The sequence below is a fragment of the Alternaria triticimaculans genome, assembly GCF_023758025.1.
Source record: "Alternaria triticimaculans strain BMP 0046 chromosome Unknown scaffold_10, whole genome shotgun sequence".
In the NCBI taxonomy this organism is placed as follows: domain Eukaryota; kingdom Fungi; phylum Ascomycota; class Dothideomycetes; order Pleosporales; family Pleosporaceae; genus Alternaria; species Alternaria triticimaculans.
This window is the reverse complement of record NW_026055967.1, coordinates 501,029-516,207: the sequence shown is the minus strand read 5'-3', so window position 1 is coordinate 516,207 and position 15,179 is coordinate 501,029. Positions and strand designations below refer to the sequence as shown.

At 53.9% G+C, this 15,179-nt stretch overlaps 3 protein-coding genes across 3 annotated transcripts; 2 read left to right on the top strand and 1 right to left on the bottom strand.

Moving 5' to 3' along the window:
* Nucleotides 1–4,952: 4,952 nt before the first annotated feature.
* Nucleotides 4,953–6,762, top strand: J4E78_007043 (uncharacterized protein; the record flags this gene model as incomplete). Its single annotated transcript, XM_049367653.1, has 5 exons — nucleotides 4,953–5,085; nucleotides 5,134–5,185; nucleotides 5,230–5,303; nucleotides 5,350–6,068; nucleotides 6,115–6,762. The coding sequence occupies 5 exons, from the start codon at nucleotides 4,953–4,955 to the stop codon at nucleotides 6,760–6,762; spliced, it is 1,626 nt and encodes a 541-aa protein (XP_049220623.1).
* A 3,470-nt stretch (nucleotides 6,763–10,232) lies between these two features.
* Nucleotides 10,233–10,643, top strand: J4E78_007042 (uncharacterized protein; the record flags this gene model as incomplete). The annotated part of the gene is made up of 1 exon (XM_049367652.1): nucleotides 10,233–10,643. The coding sequence occupies one exon, from the start codon at nucleotides 10,233–10,235 to the stop codon at nucleotides 10,641–10,643; it is 411 nt and encodes a 136-aa protein (XP_049220622.1).
* Nucleotides 10,644–12,901: 2,258 nt separating this feature from the next.
* GNA3 (G protein alpha subunit) lies at nucleotides 12,902–14,214 on the bottom strand (the record flags this gene model as incomplete). The annotated part of the gene is made up of 6 exons (XM_049367651.1): nucleotides 12,902–13,001; nucleotides 13,050–13,288; nucleotides 13,338–13,467; nucleotides 13,520–13,648; nucleotides 13,693–14,038; nucleotides 14,091–14,214. The coding sequence occupies 6 exons, from the start codon at nucleotides 14,212–14,214 to the stop codon at nucleotides 12,902–12,904; spliced, it is 1,068 nt and encodes a 355-aa protein (XP_049220621.1).
* Nucleotides 14,215–15,179: the final 965 nt, after the last annotated feature.

Here is a 15,179-nt window from a genome sequence, read left to right as displayed (position 1 = left end):
CGTGCATCTGGGAACCGGGATCTCGGGTGCTTTGGATCGTAGTTGGCGATCTGTGCATTCCATCTGCAGTCAACGAGTCAGCACCTACATACATGTTGCATCTTACGAATGATCCCTCGCAACACCTTGGCACGTGCCGTAAGTCCAAGGTGTCATTCCTAGGGGAGGGAGAACCTGATCGAAGGGATTGTTGGACTCACCTATGCCTTGGCGGCGCAAGGCCGACAAGTCTTGAGCTTGCATTGCTCGCACTCATAGATGTGAAAGAGTCCAGGAGTGTGACATAGTTGACAGTTCCAGACGACGAGAGTAGTGTCGGACTTGATCAACTTGAAGTTGTGTGTGCAGCTTGCGGGGCGGGCCATGGTAGTCGAAGAGTATTGGTGGAAAGCGTGTGATGAACGGGAACGACTGTCTGGCTGGTAGTGTGAGACACAGATGCTGGGGCACGAAGGCTAGATATAGAGAGCGAGGTGAAGTACTGACCTGTATGCTTGCGGCAGGATACCGGCTGAGGCTAAGGTAGGATCGGACTCGAAAGCGAGGGTGTTCAGGGTACGTCGATTCGTGGCTGGCAAAAGCAAGCAAGACTTGGAATGAGAGCGACGTCGGGTGAGGGTTGTTTACTGGAGAAGGAACGATTTCAGGGTTTGCTTGTTGCTACTGTGAGGACGCTAATGACGCGGATCTGTAGTCCGTCTTATACTGACTCTCTCGATGCCGGGCCCAATGGAGAATAAACTTTAGCTACAGGAAGAGCTGAGTGCATGTCCACCGGGCGCGGTAGTGTGCAACACGCAGCAGCGTGTAGCCGTCTGGAGGTTCTGCTCTCCTGGACAGAGGACATCCAAAGCGGATGGCTGCTGCACCGATGGAGCAAAAGATGTACTCGATGGTAGCACAGGCAGGCCGGCTGGGGATCTGCTCCCTCTCCTCCAATATGAGGCCCTCTCAAAGAGACGGGCGTGGTGGGGTTGGTCAAACGCGGGCTGGCCGTTCCGCAGCCGCGGCCATGGTAGCATCTCGACGTCGCGAAGCCCCTGGTGCCGGAGCAGGGAAGGGCGCGATGTGAATGTTCCGAGATGCTTCGAGGATAGCGTTGCCGAATTCTATGTGTCACACCAAACCGTGCCTGCATGCCGCAATTCTCTCATGGCACCTGTGCAGTCTGCTGCATCGAGAGATGCTGGCTGCGGTCCAACTAGGGTCCCTTTTCGGCGTCCAATCCGGCGCCTCTCTGTGCACTGGAATGCGGAAGGAGCTTAGGGCGCATGGCGTCGGCAAATTTAGCTTCGCGCCTGCACTGGCTCAGGCTGCTCCTTCCCCAACGACGTGCCAGCCCTCGTCACGAAGTTTTTGTTTTTCGCCAGCTCCTCGTGAACCCCGGAGAATAGACGCACGCCAATCGCACACCGAGATACGCTGTTCTTCCCGACACCATGAACGATGCGTCCGGCACCATCGTGAGCCGCATGGGCTGTCCAGCGTCCCAGACACCAGCTGCCCAAAACGTCGTCCTGCATGCGCCTCCACCCCGTTTCTTGTCCGCTCCACCTGTCTTCTTTCTTTCACCGTGCCGTCATGACATATAGCCCTCCACTGCAACGTCTTCTGCGATACACGAATGCGTCCGCTCTCTGCATTGAGAAGTGCCGTCGGCACTGTCGCCGGCCTTTCCCTTCGCAGAATACGCGCAGCAACTGATGCAGGTCGGTGCACTTGGTCTGTCTCTGGCTGCTGCGTCAAGTCGACCTCCAGCCAGGTTCAGCTCGTCCAGACGGCTACATGCAGCCTTACATTGCGTGTCCTGCTGTGGCGCGCAGATCCACTCATGGCCGCCAAATAGGTCTGCCTCTATATCGAGATTCTGCATGCCATGTCGAGGGCATACTTGGTCCAAAGCAGCAAGCACCATGCAGGTGGCTGGCGGGAGATCCACTATCAGCTCTATCGACATTGCTTGCTTCTGCGACGAGCAGCCATGACGTTCCGTTCCAGCATGTAATCTCGTTCCTCCAGTATCGGAAGTTAGAGTCCTGTAGCAGTAACATGAGCATAGTAATCACTCGCAATTGTCAGAGACACCCCTGACCGGCTTTCATATCTGAGGCCTTTATATGCGCATCGGATGTTTCTGTCAGGAGAAGCTCGGTCATGGCTTGCTGGTTTGCGATCCCACCTGTCAGGGGGCATCTGCACAACGACTTGAACCCTATCAACGCGCTGTTCGCGGCCCTGTTGTTCCTTTTCACGTCGACTACAACATCGTCTTTCCTTTGATGACATGACACGATCTGATTCATTGCTGCCAGATCTCATTACTTACTAAAAGCATATCCGAGATCGGAACATGGCGTTCCAGCGGCCTACCCGGCCACAGGCAGATGATCAGAGCTAGGTCCGGCGCATCACACCCTCCTCTGTGTACCACAGAAGCCTTGATGGTACCTGACTGGACATTACGACGGGAACTACGTTTGGGAGGCGGTGGTGGGAGCTCTACACTCGCTTGGACCCATCGGTTACACCGGATCGGAGTGAACCTGGCGCTCGGTGCCACAATGCAAGATCGCGACAACCATCACGTCCGCTGTGACCATGGCGCCCGTGTGGCGTCCTGCGTGTGGACGAATGCGCGTCAGTCCCAGACGGGGTGACTTCCTCTTCTCGCTAGCTCCATCGCCCGCCGCAAACACGCCAAGCACGCTTGGCTCACACCCACGCGACCTTTCAAATTCTACCATGGCAAGTGCTTGCGGGGGCTTTCGCTAGCTGCTCAAAAAGCCCCGTTCGCAGCGAGCCTCCAGGTTTGTGGCTTGACACCATGCATCATGGCAGTCAGACACTCCTGTAACGCGACCTAATTTCTCAACCATGCAGCTTTCTGTGTAGACCCATATGGTCGCCGAGGTCTCATTGTCGGCTTGCCAATGTTTCTCCCAGGTGCCCCTCTTCCAGACAAGGATTCGGAGGATATGCTCCTGCGTTGGGTAGTTCAGAATCGGCGATTCAACCGACATCTGAAGATGATACGTGATCACACCACTTTCCACGCTCGAGTACCAACAAATTCGGGCACGCGTCAGACGAAGCACAACGTCTCACCCGCTCTTAAGCTTTATCACGACCTCGAACCAGGCTCTTGGATACGCTTCTCTCCCGCTGCAGCCTCTATTGGCTGGCCAGCCGCTCTACATTGCTGTTGTGTACGCCGTTTTCTGTCAATGCAAACGCGTCCCACGCACAGCAACATCGAGAGACATGCCAGCCATTGCACCATACCTGAGACCCGGCGTTCGGAGGCGGACCGTGCAAACTAGTGTCCGCATACTGTGTGCTGGACAGCCAATCGGGGTGTTTATTTTCAGCCTTACGGCTCATCACACTACCTGAGGATCATGAAAATAGAGGGAATTGCGATGGTCCGGCTCCTCCCCAAATAAAGCGCTGGTGTTCTTCTTTCGGTGTATGCCATGGTGGGACGAGAAAGTTCCCGCTCGATGCAGGCAGATGAGGCGCCGTTTCTTCAGTTTTGCGCACCATCACGGTCTTTCATTTACCACATTTGCACGCAGTTGGCTAATTTCCCTTTTACAGACTCATGGTACGTACCTGTCATTGTGACACCAGCTCACCGCCTATGTCCGATATTATCCTTATAGCACTATGGAAAGGATGCAGACGCCCAGAGCACCCACTATTTACCTGGAAGGCTTCCATGAACTGCCGCCAAACCGACTCTAGCGGATCGACCTCCACGAACAGCTATGTGGATGCTTCGGGAGGAGCCGTCGTAATATATGTCTCCCGCATTCGTATGTACATGGCAAGTACGAAGATCATGGCTACTGTGGATCAGCGTTGCAAATGGCAACGGTTGTCTGCAGCTCGCGCGATCAGAGCAAAGGTCAACGTGCGCCTCCATAGCTACACTAACGCTTCTAAACCGGTTCGAGGGTATGTATGAAGCTGGGAAGGGAACTATAACGGCTACGACAAAGAAAGTCGCGAATCGGTTGAGTTCCGGTGTGGGGATTGATCCAGGTTGAGCAACGTACAGCACCGGGGCCACAGGAGCACAAAGCAAGCGGTGAGCTTGTACGACGTCTTTTGCTTAAGGGCGAGGCTGTCTAGAAAGCACAACTACGATCCATGTGGAGATATAGCTGGCGAGTGGATGCCTGAGGGAACCTAGTTGTATATCCTTTGGAAGTACCTCGTCTTGTTGGTGTCGACTCCATGCCTGCTTGATCATCCACGTCATTGGAGACACATTCGTAGCCCCATCCGTGGCAAGCCTGATGGTTGCAATATTTTCCATGACGCTTTGGACGCCCAATATACTTGCGCAGAACCTCAACAACGACCAAGCCTATCCAATCGCACACTACAGTGACACAACATTGTCCTTGATTGAGAGCTCTCCACGTCAGAGGCAGACACTCAATATGAATGCTGCGGCCCAATTCTCGACTTTATATCTACCCACAACGTACTAAAGCCCAATGACATGTTGAGAGGCGGAGTCGGATGCATTGCGTGTACGAAGGCGACTAAGTGCATCGTGCGCGCACCGTTGGCCAGGAAGCAATGTGATGTGGTCGCGTGACAGCGCTGCAGCAGCTTGTAAGACGCCTAGTTGATGCACACGTCTGCATAAAGGCAGATAACGATCTTGTTGCTCCTGCCTGGTCTCCCGCTCCCGTAGCTCCCTTGGTCGTTATCAAGTTATCCAGCCGTCTGCTCGTTGCTGTTCGCGAGTCAGGCACACGTTGCTGGTTGGGGTATCCGCATCGGGTCATTAAAGTGGGGCCGGGCTAAACCCCTCCCGGGCGGATATCTGAGCTAGCATGTCGAACAATTTTGACATGCACGACCGTTACCGGCGTCCTCACCAGCCCTCACCTCAGTTTGCCCACTACGAGAACGTCACTCTCCTCGGCCCGCCCACCATGAGGGGCGCACTCGTCTTTGGCGGGTCTTCGCACCCCAAGCTCGTCGACGGCATCTGCGACAGGCTGGGCACGAAGCCTGGCTCCGCGACGCTGGGCAAGTTCAAGAACGGAGAGACTTCCGTCACCATTCGTATGTTGGCTAGCACTCTCGCCGCCTTCACGTGCTAAGCGTCACCAGATACCTCGATCCGGAACAAAGATGTCTTCATCGTCCAGAGTGGAAGCGAGAAGTGAGCAGCCCAGCCTTGGTATGCGTCAACGGCTAATGGGCCAGAATCAACGACTCGATCATGGAGCTGCTGATTATGATCTCGGCCTGCAAAGGCGGCTCAGCCAAGTCGGTCACAGGTACTTGGTCTCTGTAAGGCTCGCTGCCAGCTGCTGACATCACCAGCTGTCATGCCCTACTTCCCATACTCGCGCCAGTCCAAGAAGAAGCAGCACCGCGGGGCCATCACCGCCCGCATGGTCGCAAACCTCCTCCACATCGCTGGTGTGAACCATGTCATGACCATCGACCTCCACGCCTCCCAGATGCAGGGCTTCTTCAAGTGCCCTGTCGACAACCTCGTCGCCGAACCCCTCCTCGCCCGCTGGATACGCGTCAACGTGCCGAACTGGAGGGAAGCCGTTGTTGTTAGCAAGAACCCTGGTGGCACCAAGCGCGTCACCTCTCTGGCAGACGCGTTGAAGCTCAGTTTTGGTATTGTCACAACCGACAGGCGGAGGGCAGGCACGGCGGTGCACTGGAATGAGAGCGCCATGTTCGAGCAACTTAGGCTGGATGGCTCATACGAGACCCCCGACGACTTGGTCGAGGCTGCGCTGGATGCCGACGCTGAGATCACGCCCATCTCCAAGATGACGGTAGACTCAAAGGCAGAACCAGGCAAGTCAAGTTTGAAGCGCGTACCGTCAAACCCCCTGCAAAGGCGAGCCAACGGATGGTCAGAGCCGACCGGGAGCCACCCGCTGTCTAAGAGTATGCGCGCAGGCTCTATCGTCGAGCCCGAGGTACCGCTGGAGCCCATTCGAACAGATGTCGAGAAGAACAGGGAAGAACCTGAGGAGCAGAGTGCAGATGAGAGCGGCGCCGAAGAATACACTGACGAGGTATGTTCGTATCGAAGGGCTTACTGAGTACAGCTAACGTCTGCAGCGCGCGAGGAACGTCATCCACGGACGACTAGTACAAGGCCATATCGTCGACGATACACATCCTTCCCCCTCCATGTCCGCGACATCGACCAACACCTGGCGCAACCGCCCTCCGTCCGAAGGCGAAAACGACGATATACCCTCGCACATGATGTCCTCTTTCATCTCGACTACCTCCTCCACCCGCAACAGGGACACCGAACATTCGCATGCCCTCGGTGGCACATACGACGCCGCTGCATCATCTGAAGATGAGGAAGAGGACCTCAAGAACCCCGAGCTCGAGACCATGGTCACTCTTGTCGGCAACGTCAAGGATCGCCCTGTCTTTATTGTTGACGACATGATGGACAAATCTGCGTCATGGATTGCGGCCGCCGAGACTGTTGTCAAGCGCGGTGGTGCGACAAAGGTCTACTGCTTCGCTACTCATGGTATATTTGGAGGCGACTGTCTTGAGGAAATGAGCAACTGCGATGTCATCGACAAGATCGTCATCACGAACGCGTTTCCGATCCCCGACCACAAGCTTGCGCAGGCGAGCCCCGACAAGCTGGTGGTCATCAACGTCGACAATCTCCTAGCAGAGGCGATTCGAAGAAACCACCATGGAGAGAGCATGAGCCAGCTCTTCCTTCACTACGACTAGCACACGGGCTCATCAAACACGGGAAAATGATGGTTGTAGGATTTGGGAAAACGGTTGGCAAGGCGTATTGATATCGACCACATGGCTTTGAAGGTCGACCCGGCGTTATGGTTAGGCACCCAAAAGCCTATATTGCGGCATGAATAACGATGAAGAAGATACCTTATCAGGCTTATAGCCACACATGCAGTAAGTTGCAAACATCAAAGACAGTATTGATACCAGGCTCGTCATCGATGTTTACTTTCTTTTTCTTCTTTCTCGTTCCTCATGTAATCTCTGTCCGCGCTTGCAGCCGGACGATGTGGAAAACCCGCAGGTGTCAATGGTCTACCTGAACCACAAAAGACAAACACCAACGATGCAGGCCTTGAGCCTGCAGGAGTCCCGTGATACGATACGGTGTACTCTTAACGGAACGTTGGAAGAGTGAATACCAGCTAGAGCGCTCCTTGAAAATGCCTGGCGCCTCATAACATGGGACGTCGGGCGTGAGAGGGCTCTTGTACATATAGTTTGTGATATTCTGACTGCTTATGCGGTTGTTGGATGGGGTAGTTAGTATAGACATGCACCCTCTACTGCCTAAACATCCCAGCTTTAAGCTTCTATCAATACACCTTCGTTCTTATATCTGGCTTACAGTCGAGAACAAATGCCATTCCGTGTGCCTCGCTCTGCATCCACGGTATATACATGAAACCAACGCAACCGTACCCCAGACATATAACCCGTTGGCTATTCTCCATATCTAGCTAGGGAACTACCAAATACTCCACATCGTTACTTTTTCCGTTCACCGGACACCGGAATCTTCACCCCACACTAAAGGGTGGTGGCAACCCCACTTGGGGTTCTGCACGTCAAGGACTGGTCTCGTCCTCACCGCTTGTTACACGAGTTGCTTAGTGCGCATCTCCCGCAGCTGCCGCCGCTATCATGGTGTATTCGAGAGTCAAGTGTGGCAAGATCCAGGGTATGGATTGCACTTGTGGAGGGCGGAGTGCGCGACAAGGCCGGTTAAGGTGGGCGTGGGTTACGTAGGTACGGAGAATTGCCTCGTAGGATGCGATGGATCTTGCTGCTGCATGTGTGAGATGGGTGTGGTTTGCCTTGGCATGAGATCTCTGGGCAGGTACTAGTTTTCTTCAATGGCATCATATTTCGATGAAGAGTTATACTCGTGTGTAGCTTCTTTTGAACACTTCTGGGCCTGCCACAGTCATGGTCATCCACATCCATTAGCAATACCTAGGTAGGACAGACCAGCCCTAGCCAGATGTTGACAGCTATACGCGGACTGCAGTTGCCTGTCCTAACAACGGCGTATGCACGACACCATGTCTGAGCGTAGTGCTTGCCGTTCGACTCCGGTTGGCCTGCCGTACACGCCATCAGGGCACAAGTCGAGATAAGGCGACCGTTGGACTCGCAAGCTGGATCTGTGCACCCTCCAATGGCCATCCCTTCTGATACACCCCAGTTTTTCGCACACTGACGATCATTGTAAGTTGTAGAATATGCTACACAGAGGTGCAGAGGCGCTGCACGTCTCGGCACAAACCCGGTGGAATAAATGGTTAAACTGCCAGGCAAGCAGTGGTTGAATACAGGAGGCGTAGTAGCGTTATCTTCTGCCTGAATCGTGTAGATGTCAAATTGAGAAGGTCTGGAGCTTTGGAGGCGTGGTGGTGCAGGCAGATATGGAATACATGCGGGCGACTACGTGGATTGTCGCAGGTCGCTTAGTAGGAAAAAACGGAGATAAGGTAGCAGATAGCGTCACCTGAGACCGAAGGAAGCCTCGGAAGATTTTCGACTGTCAGCTCCGCCAGCAGCCCGCGCATCTTTTCTTCATCACACCATGGCGCCAGCGACGACTCCTTCGTTCCTACGCAACCAGGCTATCTTCGGCTTACCCTCACTGAAGACACATACAGGGGCGCGGATCCGCCTGCGGCCTGTCCTCACCCCCGCATGATGCGAGGCACGCACCTCATCACCGGCTAGATTCCCCAGGAACGTTCATCGAAAAGCAAATTAGTACCACATGGCACTGGCATTGGCGTTGAGTGAGCGCGGCCTTGTTATGCAAGGCCGATTGTGTACTCAGCATGAGCAGAAAAACTGGCCCTATAGCATAACGTGCTTCTGCGACGTGTAGGGGTCGCGTCATCCCCTTACTCCATGCGGCGTTGGCTTGGTCAGAAACATCCCACGAGATCTAACCAGAGAGCATTCTAGCTACACCAACGTGGTGGGTTTTACTCACTCTCGCTCCACTCATCTCAGCATCTAGCGCTTGCGCACCGACTGACTTGTGAGGACCCGCATGTCGTCCGGCTTGCAAAGAGCGGGTATGCATGCTGAGATTTCGTATCCCAGTTTTCTACAGCTATGCACGGCTCTAAGAGGTTGAGCTTGCTTCACGCGCCTCTTCGCGTCGCTTCTATCTCGGATTACTTATTCCTAGTCGGACTGGTCAGGCCTGCTGAGTGCCCTTGGACCGAGGCGCGTCGTCCTTGCCGAAAGGCTATACCTTCCCTTCTTAAGTCCAAAAGAATTCAGTCTGGCTCCATCTGTTTCTCCTTCCGCTACGAATCGCTGAATTCTCCACCCTGCCGCGTCAAACAGCATAACCTTTCGCCAAGTTATCTTGATAGTCGCCCAAGAGGTCGAAAACGTAGAGACTGCCAAGCCAACTTGACCTGTCTCAACATCCCTAAAACCTTTCTGGAACCAAAACACACAGACCTCTCCATCTACGGAGACCCCAGATCCACGAGCAGCCCGTTCCCACTGGCGGACAAGAATTGCCAAGTACATTTTAACCCACAATCAGCCTCAAATTGCGTCGATCATACACGTACCATTGTACACGCAGCCGGACGCTTACGCACGCGAAACAAGTGTCTTCTGCAGTCTTATCAATCCACGGACGAACCGCGCCATCTAAAGCGGAACATCATTAGTGCACCGGACCCATACGATCGCCAGGGTCAATTACAGCTCCACGGCCAAGACCCAGCGCGGAAGCATCTGCAACATCCCGCGCTGCAACCCCAGGCCTCCTCTCGATTTTTGGCTCCAGCTCTTTTATGCTAGACGAAGCTAGACACGTTTAAACTACGCACTAGGCAGGATACACCGGAGACTCAAGCGCGTCGGACCTTTACTTTTGGCAGATCATCAAAACGCTCCAGCCAGTTACAGAGGTCACTTGACACACGCGAGCCCCGGCGGAACTTGCTTGGCAGCGCTACCCACGGTACCCACGCACAACACCGAACTTGAGAACTTTCACAATTGATAATCTCTCGGGCAACATATAAGAAGTGCCGACCACCTTCTGTCATCCTCCAGAATACCCACATCACCTCTCCATAACACAAAACTTTCCAACCAACACCATCACCTCCAACCAACGCCTCACCACCCACATACCAACAACCAACACCCAATCTGGCGCAATGTCTTCCACTAGCTCAACCTACCACATTCCCTTCCCGAAAAACTTTCTCACTGTCAACACTCCCGTCAAGAAGGCAGCCAGCCCCAGCATTCAATCTCCCACCGAGCCCGTCGTGCCTGCTCACGGGTTTCTATCCAACCGCCCCGCGCGCCACCAGTCCATTTCCTCCGTCTCCAGCATCACCAGCAGCGTTGCCGCCCCACCCTCCGAGACTAGTACTATCAGCGCGCCATCTTCTCCCGCCACAAAAGCTGCCGATTCACCAGTCCTTGGCCTTAAGATTTTCGCTCCTCTTGCGGTTAACACAAAGCATGCGCTTCCGCCGACCTCTTCCTCGGAGATGAGTGCCGCTGAGAGGCAGAGGCGCATGAGCTTCGAGAAGCACACTTTCTTGTCCAACAAGCACTGAGTGTGGACGATCGATATCTCTATCGGATGGAGTTGCACGGAGCAACACCCTATACGCCTTTGACAACGATTCAGCATCATGGAACTAGCGACAGGAGTTCTGGTCGGGCGTTAACGATGTCATGACTTTCCTTTTTTCTCTCTCATACAAAAGTCGATATACCACAAAAGATCCCTCACGGCCGTTTAGGGTATGGATGGGGGTGGGCATGGGCAGGCGTTTACTTTTTGGGGGGTTGACTAGCCGCCGGGAACAGGCAGGCAGTACAGTACATTGAACAGTACCAGTCACATTACCATGAATCCAAACATCACAACAACTTGCACTTGCTTCTCATGCTGTTCTTTCGCAATGTGGTATCGTGGTAACGTCGAGGGCTGCGGATACCTCATACGGTAAAGCGGTTTCACGATAATAGCCGTAAGGACAACCACGACTATTCCCCCACACCTCTCACCCTAAAACTGCGTACTGTATGGCAGCTCATAACTTGTATCTCGTAATAACGTCTTCTTTCCCCCCACCAACCACTGATGTTTTCGCATGTCATTTCCTGAAGCGGACATTTCATCACATGCGCAGACTAGCTCGTCAATCTGAGTTTCCGCCCCGCCCCTTCCCCCGCTGACACGACGGAATTTGTGTTCAGCGTATACGATTATTTCTGATGCACCGTAAAAGTGCCTAGGTAGCGTTGTGAAGGGGAAGAGGGAAGGGAGCACGTGAGCGCTTGATTGGTCGAGCGTAATTAGGAACGACCACGTTTAATTATTTGTGATGAGTATTCCTCATGCTGACACAACTCGCTCCCTCCTCTATGTGAGATGTCGAGCTCTGCATACCTCCGATAGAGAAAAGCTGTATGAAGTTCTCTAAGTCAAACATCGCTATCGCAACAAACGAAATACCAAGCCAAACATCTTCCCAGCACCGCCAAACAATCACATGATCCCGACTACCCTTCCAAGTTCCCCCATCCCTTCCCCAACTAAACCGCCGACTCACACCCCAGGCTAGACTTCCCACCATTGCACAACGATTCCACCTACCAGAATCACACACACCATCTACCTTTCTTTGTGAAGCTTATTGTACTCATTTCACTTTGCGCAAATGCGCAGTTGACAAAGAGAGGGCCGCGCGGTTTTCGGCACGTTGCGGCACGACTATTTCGGGTTATATTGATTACAAAATTGTGATGATGATGCGGATTTGACGAACAGGGTGTAAGGTTGGTTGGGTTTGTTGCGCGAAAGGAAGGAAAGGGAGGATAAAGCCACCAATCAACGTTTGCGATATCCGAGTTCGGTATCTGGGTGCCATTTCTATGACTGGGATTTGTTGTGTTAGATATGGAAGATGGAAGTTGGTGTTGGCAACAAGTGCTTGAGCGCTGAACGCATGCATTATTACTTGAACCACTTCACGAGACTACGAACTACCGTGGATCATGCTAGTTATATGCACTTCAATATCATCTGTATTGGTATTCGAAAATGGTGGCGTACATTATATCTGCGCGAACGCTATATCAGGGGGAGCCATGAAGAAACCGTACCATCGCACAAGGGCCGTCGTAGTTATGAGTCGATAAAACTGTCGAGAGTTCCTCCTCCGTTATTTGACCATGACGCGAGAGACAGAGAAAAGTAAAAAAAGATGTGATCGAATAAGACACAAATAAAAGGCATATCGTAAAAGAGAGACTATATAGCATACAAGTCCTCTCTCCTCGCGGGCGAAACCCCGTTACTGATGGGGAGGGGAATTCGGAATGGGGGTGCGCATTCAACTTTTTTTCCTCTCTGGCCTCTCTCCTCCGGCTTATCTCTCTCAGTCCATAATGACATATTGGGAAAAAGGGAAAAAGAACAGCGAGATTTCGGGGGAGGTAAAAGGGCAACCAAGGTTCAGCAATCGAAGAAATCCGACCCCGCAGAGAGAAGTTATGTTCCGATGAAAACAGGCCCATTATCCAAGACAAGAAGGAAGGAGCAGGCCCCAGGGAATCTTTAAACGCCAAAAACACCAATGCTGCGCTCTTTGTATGATAGCTAGAGGCAATGATATCTCCCAAAGTTCCCGTTTCGTGACCGAGGATGTGCATCATGAATGGCACGATCGGGAGTAATGATCGTAAAGGGCTCGTGTATTATGTAAATGTATGGGTATGGCGGAAGGAGGAAGCTGAGCATGTCGGAGCACTCATAGTTCGTATGCGTGGCCGTCAAGAGTTGGGGTCGGTGCTGCGTAGACGATCATAGTATGCCGGAGTCTTTTAGCGCATTCTGCAGTATTGTTTCCTTGACAGCGGCAAAGACGAGCCGGATGTTGGATGTATCGGTGGCTTGTGTTAGGCTAATAAGGTCAGCATGCGTGAGGGGTTCGTGAGGGGAAGCCTCTTACTGAGGGTATAGGTTCAAGTGTGCTCGGTTGACCTGGTTGAACCTCCACAACAGGTACTTGGCGGCGCGATTGACATCATTCCCACCAGAGTAATCTGGAAAGTAATTGCCAAGTGGAGATCGCGCAAGCTTCGCTTTGAACAGATCGACCTTGTTGAGGAACAGGATAATACTGGTTCTCATGAACCACCGGCTATTGACTACCGAGTCGAAGAGCACTAAGCTCTCCATCATTCGGTTCTGCAGGCACGAGTCAGTGGGAGTCAAGGAGCTCGACGTAATGACATACCTGTGAGCTTTCTTCTAACAGGACTTGATCGTATTCGCTCAATGCCACGCAGAAGATGATTGATGTGACGTTTTCGAAACAGTGTATCCATTTCTTGCGCTCGCTCCGTTGGCCCCCTACGTCGAACATGCTGTTTCATGTTAGCCTGACAACCACAGCACGGTTTGAAGGGGCGCACATACTGTATGCTGAGCTGGCCCATCGTAAATCGTGTTTCGTATATACCGGTGGTCTTGGTACGCGCTCGTAGGACGTCGGATTCGATGGGTACATAATTGGGGTCGGATATCCGTTCTACCTCATCGAAGAAGCTGCAAACGTTAGTAAGAAACGGGGAGATGATGCGCAAACATACTATGGCGCAGAGTCCATGAGGTAGAACTCGCTCGAGTGCTCCAGGACTTTGCCGACGCATGGGTCGCTCCACATGGATGTGATGGCCTGGCCTACCCGTACATCGAGGGGCTTCTCAGGGTCGGGGTCGACTGTGTAGTCGAGCAGGTAGTCGCAGAGTTGGGCGTTGCCTGGCTTCTCGGGGCTAACGTCGAATTGTCGCATGGCGCCAATGAGGGCTTTTGCGCAATCGATGACGTTTTTGTATATGGTCAGGCGGTACATGGCGAGCTCTTCCTGCGTGTAGCCGTTCTGATGTATGATCTTCATCTGCTTGACGATGGTCGACTTTCCGCTCTCTCCGGAGCCTGTAGGGTGTTAATGATTGCGTTGGCACGCAGACAGGCTGGAGCTACTCACCCAACAGCAGGATCTTGCATTCCCGCCGTAACCGTCGCGAGTCTTCCTCGAGCTTGCGGTCAATGGCCTGGCTGCGTTTCTTCTGCTCGACATCGTCGTTGTTGGTGCTCATGCAGATGCCCATAATGCCGGCGTGTGGTGCGGCTCGCGGCCGCGGGCGTTGGGGGGGAGTCGGGCGCGGGATAATGATGGAGCACGAGGCTCAGCGCGTCGCAGAACCGTCGGCGTGGAATGTGTGCGGTGATGCGAGCGAGGCTCTGGTCCGGATGGCGGCGTGACGGCTGGCGCGTTGCTGGAGCTGTGGTGACGCTTGGTCGGCTTAATCCGACACGCAGCTCCGTCAAAGGGGGCCTCGCGAGGTGAGCGGGCGCGGCAGCGTCGTCGCCAGCGTGGACGGCGGCAACAATGGGAGCGGGGTCGGGCTGGCGCGCGAGGACGGGCTGGGGTTTGGAATGCGACGGTGGTGGTGGTGTTGTATGGTTGGTAGGGTCGTCTTGGTGAGCTAGATCGGAGACTCCAGGGCTGCCAGTGGCTCGTGCGGAGGTGCCTTCCCCAGTAAGTTGATGAGGAAGGCGCGGGATCTGGAGAAGGTGCAACCAACAACAACGTCGCCCGGCGCCGACGGAGGGCCTGGGGGTATTGATTGCGGGAGGTGCGCGTGGCAAGAGGCGTGATGCAGATGCGTTGGCCCTTGTTCTCGCAGCGCAGAGCGTGAATCACGGATGGGTGATGGATGTGAAGGCGATGATGGCAGCAGGCGCGATGCTGCTAAGCCTCATCCAATCGTGGATGCTAGGGCAGCGATCAGGGTAAATGGCACGAGCCAAGCAGCGGAACAGGACGCGCTGAAGCGAGGCAGAATGCAATAGTGCTGGCGGATGCTGGCAGTGGGGATGCGCTGCGCTGCGATGCAAGGCAATGGAGGTGTTGGTGCCCTAACAACGCTCGAGGCCGTGTGCTACCTAGGTACGCCGTCGTGCCATGGAGCGTGGCTGCCAGATCCGACCTGCCTCTATCATTGGCAGATTGGCCGTGTGCTTCAAGAGCTCGGCTTACGACCCGCGGCTTTCCAACACTGCCCTCACGGCG